This window comes from Canis lupus, chromosome 1 (genome assembly GCF_048164855.1).
Source record: "Canis lupus baileyi chromosome 1, mCanLup2.hap1, whole genome shotgun sequence".
In the NCBI taxonomy this organism is placed as follows: domain Eukaryota; kingdom Metazoa; phylum Chordata; class Mammalia; order Carnivora; family Canidae; genus Canis; species Canis lupus.
The window spans coordinates 87997721-88009753 of NC_132838.1; the positions used below are offsets into that span (position 1 = coordinate 87997721).

The following is a 12033-nucleotide window of genomic DNA, read 5'->3' on the forward strand; positions in this document are numbered from 1 at the left end:
GTAAGTAAATACCACTGGATTAGATCATCTCTAAGGCCTATTCCAGCTCAAAAAGATTTAGATTCTCCAGAGAGGAACCTGGCCTTGAGTGACCCTCATTTTGTTTCTCGCCCAGGGTGGAGAACATGTCCATGCGGCTGGAGGAAGTCAACGAAAGAGAGCACTGCATGAAGGCCTCACTCCAGACCGTGGACATCAGGCTGGCACAGCTCGAGGACCTCATTGGGCGCATGGCCACAGCCCTAGAGCGCCTAACAGGTCTGGAACGGGCCGAGTCCAACAAAATCCGCTCCCGGACCTCCTCAGACTGCACAGACGCAGCCTACATCGTGCGCCAGAGCAGCTTCAACAGCCAGGAGGGGAACACCTTCAAGCTCCAAGAGAGTATAGACCCTGCAGGTGAGGAGACCATGTCCCCAACTTCTCCAACCCTAATGCCCCGTATGAGAAGCCATTCTTTCTATTCAGTCAATATGAAAGACAAAGGTGGTATAGAAAAGTTGGAAAGTCTTTTTAAAGAAAGGTCCCTGAGCCTACACCGGGCTACTAGCTCCCACTCAGTAGCAAAAGAATCCAAAGCTCCTGCAGCCCCTGCAAACACCTTGGCCATTGTTCCTGACTCCAGAAGACCGTCTTCGTGTATTGATATCTATGTCTCTGCCATGGATGAACTCCACTGTGATATAGACCCTCTGGACAATTCCATGAACATCCTTGGGCTGGGGGAACCAAGCTTTTCAGCTCCAGCACCTTCCACAGCTCCTTCAAGTAGTGCCTATGCAACTCTTGCACCCACAGACAGACCTCCAAGCCGGAGCATTGATTTCGAGGACCTCACCTCCATGGACACTAGATCTTTTTCTTCAGACTATACCCACCTCCCAGAATGCCAAAACCCCTGGGACACTGACCCTCCAATGTACCAGAGCATCGAGCGTTCCAAAAGTAGCCGCTACCTAGCCACCACACCCTTTCTTCTAGAAGAGGCCCCCATCGTGAAATCTCATAGCTTTATGTTTTCTCCCTCAAGGAGCTATTACGCCAACTTTGGGGTGCCCATGAAAACAGCAGAATATACAAGTATTACAGACTGTATTGACACAAGGTGTGTCAATGCTCCTCAAGTGATTGCTGACAGGGCCACCTTCCCTGGAGGTCTTGGAGGCAAAGTAGAGGATTCGTCTTGCTGCCATCCTGAGCGAGAGGCAGAACTGAGTCACCCCAGCTCTGACAATGAAGAGAACGAGGCCAAAGGCCGGAGAGCCACTATCACAATACCCTCCCAAGAGGGTGATAACTCAGACAGAACCCTGTCCAACAACATCATGGTTCCCAAGATAGAGCGCGCCAACAGCTACTCAGCAGAGGAGCCAAGTGCGCCCTATGCGCACACCAGGAAGAGCTTCTCCATCAGTGACAAACTCGACAGGCAGCGGAACACAGCAAGCCTGCGAAACCCCTTCCAGAGGAGTAAGTCCTCCAAGCCAGAGGGACGAGGGGACAGCCTATCCATGAGGAGACTGTCCAGAACATCCGCCTTCCACAGCTTTGAAAGCAAGCACAACTAAACCTTCTTCATAAGCATTGCAGGAGGCCCAAGAATCCAGCCCTAGAATCCTCCCTGCGCACCACCTGTTCCCCTTCCTTGAAACATTCCTTGCTTTTTTCTTAGCTGAGCAAAACAAGCAAAGCCTTGGGAGGTGTTAACTCAAAGGTGACTTCGGGGCCACAGATTGAGAAAGCGCTTGGTCTGGCCCAGTGCCAAACACAGGGGTTTTAAGTCATGTTCACACTTGTTGGGCAGGGAGGGAAAAGAGGGAGAAGAAGGGTTAAGGTGAATGTGTATCTCTAGTGACTTCAGAAAGCCATGAGCTCTGGGAATGAAGGGGCTTCAAGCACTCTCCATGCCAGGAGGCATCTTTCCATTTCTGCCCATTGTCAAGAGTTTTAGGATACAGGGCTAAATTGCAAAATAAGATGAAATAAAGTAGCCAGCGTACAAATGAGATATTCTAAACTTCAATTCTGTTTTCTTTTCACATTGGCTCCATCACTGGTGACTGATGAAGAGCATCCTTTTTATTCAGTATAAGCCGGCAGCAAGCAGTTCTACCTAACGTCCCACATCCTTCTCATGCCAACACTTCTGTAATTGATCATTATAAAGAAAGAACAAGGTAACAGTCACAGTTCACCTGTCTCTTATATATTCACTTCTGGTGCCACAACTGTTTATCTTTTTGAAGAAAATAAAGGGAAAAGAAATGCCTTTTTGTATTGCAATCAAACTGAAAGAAGAATTGAGGCTAAAAACAAATGTCAAGTGGTTTATTATATACAGTGGGCATTCAAGTATAGTCGAGCAAGCTCAGGATGAATGTAATTAAATAATTTTATATTTTTTAATTTATTTTGTATCTCACCTGTCATCAATGAAGTCACTCACTGAATATGTGATAGTGAACTAAAAGGAAAAAAAATAGTGGGCAGAACTCACCTAAAATTGCCATGTGATACACTATTATAGTCTCACCATCCGTGTCATGTGTCATGCTGCTGTGTGATTGTCATCATTTGCATGACTCTACCATGTCTTCTAAACATCTCCGAGATGTACCTGGAAATTCTTCACACCACCCATCACATGACCATTTTGTATATGAAGATCTGATCACATGTGGATATTTTCATACCTAGAGTTTTGCCATTTAATCTGAGCTCAGTATAAATTTAATTGGAGTTTTTCAAGGGCTGGTATCTTTTTTATGGAAATGTTCCAAAGTACTTTTTAAGGAAGTTTCAAATCATAAATAACCTTAGAATTGACTGGGAATTTGGTATCAACCCAAAGCCATCAGTTGCAGGCATACCATGAATACTTTTCTTATATACAGAGCTATAAAAATGATACAGTAGACTCAAGTAGAAAGCAAATAAACCACATAAAGACTTCTTTTGTATATGCTGCTTATATACATGTATATGCATTCACACAGAGATGTTTATATATAGTATATAAACAGGCATATAGAGCTTTCTTAAGAGGCTTGGACTTTTCTATCACCTTGAGGTAACCAGGATTTTTTAATATCCAAGGTGTTCCATTGAAAGAGTTCATTATATTATGTTGGATTTTGACAGATATTGAAATTATGATTTTTTTAAAGCCCTATGACCTTAACTCTTCCTTGCACCAAACTAGAGTTTTCAAAATGACTGGCTACCTGCCCTCTGCTTCTTTTCTGTCCAGAAACACTTGCTGTGATGACATCTTATTTAGTCTGGTTTCTTCTGCACAAAGTGATGACGCCAAGTACAATCTGAATTAGACACGCAATTCAAAACCAGATAGTATTACGGACTCTTTAATACAGACGTATACTACTAGGTCAGAATCTAGATTTGAAGGGGGATAAAGAAATATTGACCCTCAAATCTTCAGATTCCTACTTGTGTCACGGATTTTCAAAAGAATAAAGTCTTTAAGGAAAATGACCTCATGTTCTTGGCCCCCAATATACTATGTGGTTCTCCTGTTTAGTTGTTATTGTGAGCTTCGAATTTTCTCATGATGTGAAATCATCATCAGCAAATACATGGACAAAAGCTCTAGCCTTTAAGTTTATTTTTTAACCCCTCTGAACAAGACTTTTAGGTATAGAAATAGTTATGAGGCCACATATAAAGAATTAAAGAATTCCTTGTCATTCTTTGGTATTTGGGTGAATCAGACACAGGCAACCAGACTCCCTCATGTGTAATTGCTCTAGAAATGCTCACATTTTTATTGAGCCCCTGATTAGCTGTTTCCCTTTCAGCAAACATGCATTTGGTCTGAGAATAAATCAGTTGCCATTAAACTTCTTGAAACATGAACCTCAGTGAGAATCTGATGAAAGTTCCAGGGCCTCTCCCCAGAAAAAAAATGTACATAAACATACAGAGTTACAATATAACTTGAAAGGGTCCCTGTACCCCTGGTTCCGTGTTGCTTGATAATGAGGAAGAGGAACCATGTTTGTTCATAATCAATACAGTTGTAACAGGCACTTTACATTTGAGACCATTTCTCTGTGATTCTCAGGAAGGCCAAGTCTCAGCACCAGAGTTGGAACCAAGGTTTTTTTCTTTTTGTCCCTTAGATTATATTTTGCTAGTTTGATGTACTTGTATCCTAATGTTTGATGATTTTAAGTGTGGAGTGCACACTTAAAAAGTCAGAAGGCTCTCTGAGTGAGTCCGTAGAGGGATCCAAGAAGGAGATGAAACCATTATTCTTTGACCACAGAGCAGGACATCACGGCACCTCTAGGGCCCCATGCGGACCAGACAGAAAGTGAGGGAAAGAAATTATGTGCACAAGTGTTTCCATTCATCACGATTTCTGGAAAGAACAGAACAGGACCTGGGAAACACAGTACTTACCAGTCCTGACCTTGTGACTGCCTGGTTCTTTTGTCGTACAGGAAAATGAAGCTCTTACATCTTCCATGAAGTGTGCAAAATATATAAGCCAAATTTAAGTGACTTTAAACGTAAACTGTGCAGTTCTCCTGAGCCATTTCTTTCCTGTGCACATACATGTGTGTCCTGTTTCAGCCCATTTCTTCCCGTTTCTGGGTTCTCTGCACCCCGATATGGCATTGATTCTGTGGCCTTGTAGAGTCAGCTTATGTTCAGCTCATTTATTCCATCCTGTCCCTGATCAAGGGGACGTTAATTACCTGTCTGTGTGAATTAAGCAGCTCCTGAGCAGCACATTACTGAAGAACATAAATAAAGTCATAGAGAGCTCATAGAAGTAATAGCTTTGGTTTCATCATCTGCTCCTGAGGTGCCAGTTTTTACATACTACTATATGTAATGATTGGTTCTACGTGGCATGTTCCTTCTGAAAAAAAAAAAATTAAGGGTGTTTTATGAAAATGGCCATGGAAATTCCCTGATCGACCCACACACTTACAGTTAGAAAATTCCTCCTTGATGGATTTGAATGAGGAGCTGGCAAACGTGGGCACAGTCGTCATGGCTAGTTCGTGTATGTCTCCAAGCCAGAAGGCGTATGAGCAGGCCATATACAGCACTTTACCAGAACTGGCTTTCCTTTTGAGTCTAAGCTTCCAGGTCTTGGATATATATTTAGCACTTTGAAAGTTCCCCTTAAAAAAAAAAAAAATATATATATATATATATATAAAAGAATAATCGAATGGGAAAAATGTACTTGTAAAAACACAAAGTGTGTTTCTTCTGAATGTTTCAAATGTATTGTAAAAGATGGTTTCTATAGATGATATTATGATAGATAACTGGATAGTACATTGTTAATTCGACCTTCTGAGGCTGTACAGGCTAATCTTCCCAAATGTTTGGGCTGTTTAACTTCTGACATGGTAATCTGTATTATCCAGTCATCCATCATGCTGTATCTACAGGCTGTACCATTCGATGTGTCAAGCCATGCTGTATTATAAAACACATGTACACATATCTGTAACCCCTGTGTAACCCAGCAGAATTGTAGCATGTGGTTGTATTAATGAACGTTACAGGATAGCTTTATAATCATTGACAAATCTGTAACATTCAATAAAGAAGCACATGTTGCAAGGAGTAAGTATGTTCCCAATTCCATGTTATTCAGCATTCTCGCAAAATGAGCACTCCTGTCCTTGATCTACTTTATGGTTTCCACAATCCTATAGACCACTAGGAAATATTTGTACAAGCCTATGTACATCCTCTAAGCAGCCCCATGAGCCGTGGTAGGCAAGTTGTGTTTTGTGAAAGACGAACTGGCATGTTATGCGACAGACTGTATGACAAATGAACTAAAAATAATATTTTAAACTCCAGTTGAATTAGCTGTTTGTTTACATCTGCTAACCCCATGCGGAAACAGTGTACAGTATTTTATAAATATGTTCATTTAGTAACACTGATATGTTTGTTTCTAGATAAAGTGATGCTAGTGTGTAGGTGGTTATATACATTCTCGATATTGCATTATTACTCACTATTCTTTAACAATAGCAATGTAACTTAAATGAAGTAATCCCTCTCCAAATCCAGTCTTAATTTTGTGGCAACAAAATGCATGCACTGCTTTATGCGTTTCTTTTGACTTTTTAAAAGGCACTTAACATTTTACTATTGCCTGCTGTAACACTTAACCCAGCTAGGAACTTGCTCACGTTGTTGGGCTTCTTACACTGTTTGGGAATTATGTTCGATTTTTAAAAATTAAAAACAAGAAAGTAACCAAGGTTTTTTTTTTATCTTTTTTTAAAGCTCTGAACAAATCATATGACATAAAGTATTAACTGCAGGGTGTATAGCGAGGGGACCCAGAGATGGCTGGCCAACACCAATGTAGGTGTTGGTACATCTGTGATATAGGAAAGACACAGTTCTGTTTCTTTAGGGCCACTGGGTACAAATTGCTACACCAGACATGAGAGTGAGAAGTCCATTCGGACACTGCAGAAATCCACAGATCATTAGAATGAGTGGCTCCATGGTGCATGTGGCCCCCCTCCTACCTGGTAGCTTTCTACCTTATGTGTGAACCTCACTTGGGAGAGAGAGAGGGATGGGTGACTGGGTGTCCAATCAAGAACTGGGTGACTCTAAAGAGCTTGTCTCTTAAAGAAATCACCATGTCATTATCAGAAGCCATTCAACATCTGGAAAAGAGAAGAGCTAGTTTGCACAGTCTTATAAATGACTGCTCTTCAAATGGGGAGAGAAAACTTTTCCCTCCACCTGTGCTGGCCTAAGCTTTCTCTTCCCTTTACATGTCAAACATTCTCTTTCCCAGAATGGAGTCAGTCAAAGCAGAGGTTTGTTCTGATTTAAGGAAAACAAGATTTTTTTTCTTTTCTTTTTTCATTCATTTGAGAAGGTCACTGTGTTACCTTTTCTCTGATGAGTTCCTTGCCCTGATCACTGCTAATGAAATCAAGACATGACAATGTCAATATGTCCATCTAAGAAAGGATTTCGGTGGCCATGTGGTCCACATAGCAGTAAGAGTGAGGTGAATTTCCCCTCCCTAACTACTCTCGTCTGTAGATCCCCTTAAGCCTCTAGGCCCTCACCTGTCAGCATAATGTTTATGTGCTAGAAAGTGAAAGGGCACTTATGGCCACAAGTCCATGTGCCATCTGCAGAGCATCAGTACCGACCTTGACCTAGGCCTTCCCCAGGAATAGGCGGGCTGCTGAGAGCACTGGGTCATGGAGGAAGGTTGAGCTTCATGCCTGGAATGCACAGCCTTCTTCAACCCCTTAACTTTCTTCCTTTCTCTTAGCCCAGCACAACATGCTTTTTGCCAGAACAACAGACCCTTACTCCTATGACCCCCAATACCCCATGGAGCCTGGCACAGTAGCCTGAAACAGTGGCTATGTGGAACAAGTCCAGCTTTCACTTTGCCCACCCCTAGTCTTCCCACTAAACTAGGCTCCTCCCCGCCCTCCAACCCATACCCCTAACTCAACTGGTGTTTGTGGCAGCCCCATCCAATTTTTTTGCTGTCTGAACCACAAAAGAGTCCCTCATGTCTTCGGCCACGAAGACATGTCTTTGGCTCCCCCACGTATCATCAGAACCAGCCATCTGCATCTAGATCATGGGGCTGCAAACCCAAATACTTGCAGAGGCTGGAGCCAGGACCCAAATGTGCCCGTTGGGATGGGGAAAGACAACAGGAAGAAGTAGGGTTTGTAGGCATGAAAGAACATGTGTCCTACTACAAAAACATTCACATTCTGATTTGTAAACACTCTGCTAGCCAAACAAATGTGTCTGCCAACAGCATTCAGTCCCAATGGCAATAGTTTGGGACCTCTGCTTTAGGGCCAACCAGGATCATGTTCTTGATCCTGACTTAGTGTATACAAGAAATACACCGAGAACTGAGGTGGGGGCAGAGAGAAACTCACCCTATTTAGGGTTATTCCTGTTCTCCAGCATCATGGATGCATTACCAGCTGCATCTTTCTGGACCCAAATGCAGGATCTTTGTGAGGGAGATTCAGAAGAGTACCGTAGCTTTGAATCAAGGCTTATCTGCTTCTTGTCACTACAGCGTCTAACTTGAGTTTATATTGCTGTTCCTGCTGTGGAAAACAGTACACACGGTATTCTGTACTCATAGTCATTTCCTAATCTAGAACTTAGACTCTCATTTGTAAAGCTTCTAACCATAGTTTATAATGGGGAAAATTATTCAAATATCATTTTTAAATGAATTCCTATAAATATGACAATTTTGAAATTGGGTTTGTTAAAGATATATACATCTTTTCCTTCTTTGTGTATGGATAGACCGCGGTTGGCATATCTATCGACATTATAAATATATATAAATCCTTAGAGGAATTGTTCTTTTTTAAAGGTCTATTATTGGATTCACAATGCACTTTGAGCTTGTTTGTTTAGATACATAATTCGAAGCAGAAGTTGGCAGATACCATGGGAAAATCTTTCTGAAATTTCTGTAACAAATGTTTTGCAATAAAAAAAAAAAAACTCGGTAGTTTAAAACATGACTTGGGCTTCCTTGTGCATTTATTTGCCATCAGTTGGTCTCCACCATCTTCATGCCAGGAGTGGCTGGGGTACACAGAGATAATTGCCTAGGGCCCCATAAGTTACTTGTACAGCAGAAGTTGCAAACTAGCCTGTGGGTCGTCTCTAGCTGGCAGAGAAGGGATGTTTTTTAAAAATGTGAAACATTTTTAAATTGATTGATTTCACATCTAATTTTATACTTCTGACTTCTCTTGAAAAATCTGAAGATCCAGTGAAATGAGACCTGGATTCTCACATGACAGTAGTCACCTGACTCACAGCATCTTGGCTGCCCCTTTGAAAGGAGGACATGCTCTTCAATAGGCCACAGTCTCCAGCACCCCCTTTTGTATCTCACGTATGGTCCCTTCCCTCATTAACATCACATGGAAGGCTCCTACATGCACTGGGATATTGGACCCCTATTCTGGGGTAAAGGATGTAAAAAAAGCAGTGGCAGCTTTAGAATTTCTGAGGAAAGGCTTAAGGATAGCAAGTTGGCCACATGAGAGACACATGTGGGACTTGTCTTCACATTAAAGGTGTGGCAGGCATGCTTTCATGATCCATTTTAAAGAATTTTATGATCTATAATTGGATTAGCTTTGAGAAAGCTGATGGATGGGTGAAAGGGGATCAATCCCACCCCCATTAAGTAATTTCTGCCTAAAAGAATAAACAATGCTCCTTGACCTTACAAATATTTTCATTTCAAATAGCAGTGGGAAGAGAAATTGCCGAACATACATGCATACATGCAGTCCTTTATTCAAAAATATTCATTGAGTGCCTACTGTGTCCCCAGTTGGCATGCCCAGGTGAATAAAGTGGAGGAATTCCCAGCCCCTGTAGAGTTTTGAATCTAGCTGTAATGAATGTAACCATATATTCGTATAACTACTATTTAGTTGCTTACGGAATCAAGTGTGAAAAATAAGACTGTAGAGGTTCAGAGAAGTGACAGTGCTCTGTGACTCAGGGCAAGGAAGTCTCCATAGAAGAGGATACCCTGGGATGTGCCCTGAAGAACAAGGAGGGTTTGACAAGACACAAGGAGGACACTCCAGGTAAGAACACTCATTTGATAAGCCTTCGAATGTTACAGTGCTTCATCCTGGTTAGAACTTCCAGGCAGCTTCACGGTATCTCCAGCATCGATCCCAGTTTTGTGAATGAGGCTTTGCTCCAGCCGGTGTCTTCGTCTGTACCTTTCCCACTGGCTGTCTGGTCAATATTTTGAAAATGGAATAGCTGGCATAGAAATTTGTCTATGTTTATAAATATGCACATTTATATAACACACGCAATATTCAACCGTGTGCCCTCAGATTTCCTGGAAAATCAGGTCAACTGTCATTTGTTACCACAATCTCAGATTTAGAGCAGCATAGAGCTTCCTTGAAAGAAATATCGGTGAAGAAGAAGATTAATTCTCTAGGGCTAAATTTAATTTTAATTTAGATTTAAAAGTAATTTGTCATTACTTACTTGTTGACATTACCCCATTTGATTAAAAGCCAGAACATGGCTTGTTTAAAAGACTAGATTACCACATCTTTATCAGTGGAAAGTTCTCAGCATTCCTTCTTTTTTACCTCTCCTGATCTCTGGTTGTTAACTTGGCCTCTGCCGAACATTCAGCACACTACTTTCATAGCTTTAACCATTTCTCAGAATCCTTGTGCTAAATCACGGTCATTATCTTGACACAACACAGTCACACTAGAAAGGTCTTTACTCAAAATCATGAACTGTTGCCTCAACATTCTTCTTCTTGGGCATTAAGTACACATTTTATTTAAGACTAGATGTGTTAGTTTTTTAGGGCTGCCTTAACAAAATATCACAAAGGTTCTGTTAGGTGGCTTACATAGCAGAAATTTATTATCTTGTTCTGGAAGCCAAAAGTCCAAGATCAAAACACTGGCAGGATTGGTTCTTTCTGAGGGCTGTGAGAATCTATTCAATGCCTCTCTCCTAGCTGCTGGTGATTTTCTGGCAATCTTTGGCATTCCTTGGCTTATGGAAACATCACTCCAATCTCTGCCATCTTCACATGACGCTCTTCTGGTGTGCTATCTGTACCCAAATTTACTCTTTTTATAATCACACCAGTATGGCACCCAATCTACTCCACTACAACCTTATCTGAGCTAGTTATATCTGGAATGACCTATTCACCAAAAAGTCCACATTCTGAGGCAACAAGGATTTCAACATAGAAAGGAGAAATAAAATTCAAACCTTAATGCTAAGTGAATTTATGAGTAAGAGTATGGTGGTCATTTATCTTTTTAATGTTTTTTAAAGTAGAGAAATCAGAATTCAGGAATCAGTTGGAAACAATACACGTACTGATCAATAGGAGAAAAAAATAGATCAATCATGCCATACCATGGAGCCATTAACAATAACTAAATCTTTGTATACTGACATGAAAAGATGCCAGTGGTATATGGTCAAGTCTTTTCAAAAGGAAATGCAGAACAGCATATACGATCTAATCCCAATTTTTGTAAAAATTAAACCAGGTAGAGAGATGTGGATATATTCACATGTGAATAGTAAAGATTGGGATCCCTGGGTGGCGCAGCAGTTTGGTGCCTGCCTTTGGCCCAGGGCGTGATCCCGGAGACCGGGGATCGAGTCCCACGTCGGGCTCCTGGTGCATGGAGCCTGCTTCTCCCTCTGCCTGTGTCTCTGCCTCTCTCTCTCTCTGTGACTATCATAAATAAATAAAAATTAAAAAAAATAATAATAAAGAATAGTAAAGATTGAGAGAATACACCAAAAAAGGAGAGGAAGGAGTAAAAGTTCTGTTGCAGAAGTGTTTTTTTTTCTTTCCCAAAATTCAAATACTATTGAAGAGTAATCTAAAGTGTCCAAGAAAAATTGGTTCAAGGAGCAAAAGACACCTTTGCCTTCTTTCTCTCCAGACATCTGTTCTAGACATCATCACAATGATCACAAGCCCTGGAATGGCAACATGTCTCCTCCAAAGAACAGTAAATCTGAAAGAAAAGAAAAGTGGTAGCAATGGTTTAACTACTAGTGTCATGAAATTGTCATTTTAGGCATAAATACAACCAATGTCTTTCGAGCAGCTACTTTGTTCCTCTGGAAGAACTGAAAATTTTATTAAAAAGGCAAGGCTGTCATGACTAAAAAGATAATTACATGGTGTAGTTATTTAATTAGAGCTGTTGAAGAAAACGGGATGAGTGGCCCAAATTTAGCTCATCAACACTGAAAGTGTTCACATGGAAGCAAAATGGCCACCAGGAAGACGGTGTGTGGACGGCTTCCCACATTTGGGTAGGAAACTAGACTACCTCATCTGCTCTGAGACTGCATAAAACAACCTTGGAGATGCTTTTTGGTTAAGAGGGAAGAGTGAACATCTGTAGCCTGCCAGGGCCTAATGGAATAGACAGGGCTGGGGAAGACAGGAGGTGA

At 41.3% G+C, this 12033-nt stretch overlaps 1 protein-coding gene and 1 long non-coding RNA gene across 15 annotated transcripts in view; one reads left to right on the forward strand and one right to left on the reverse strand.

The window, feature by feature from the left end:
• The window catches only part of TRPM3 (transient receptor potential cation channel subfamily M member 3), a 493501-nt gene extending 484946 nt beyond the window's left edge, over window positions 1-8555 (forward strand). For 9 of the 11 annotated variants that reach the window (XM_072838286.1, XM_072838297.1, XM_072838304.1 and 6 more), the window contains one exon: window positions 116-8555. In XM_072838286.1, coding sequence (XP_072694387.1) covers window positions 116-1568 — 1453 coding nt within the window. In that variant the 3' untranslated portion in view covers window positions 1569-8555. The remainder of the gene's footprint in view (window positions 1-115) is intronic. The other 2 variants (XM_072838360.1, XM_072838370.1) reach the window with 1 other exon arrangement.
• LOC140639870 (uncharacterized) overlaps window positions 1-12033 on the reverse strand; it is a 71140-nt gene that overhangs the window by 18140 nt on the left and 40967 nt on the right. The window lies entirely within an intron of this gene.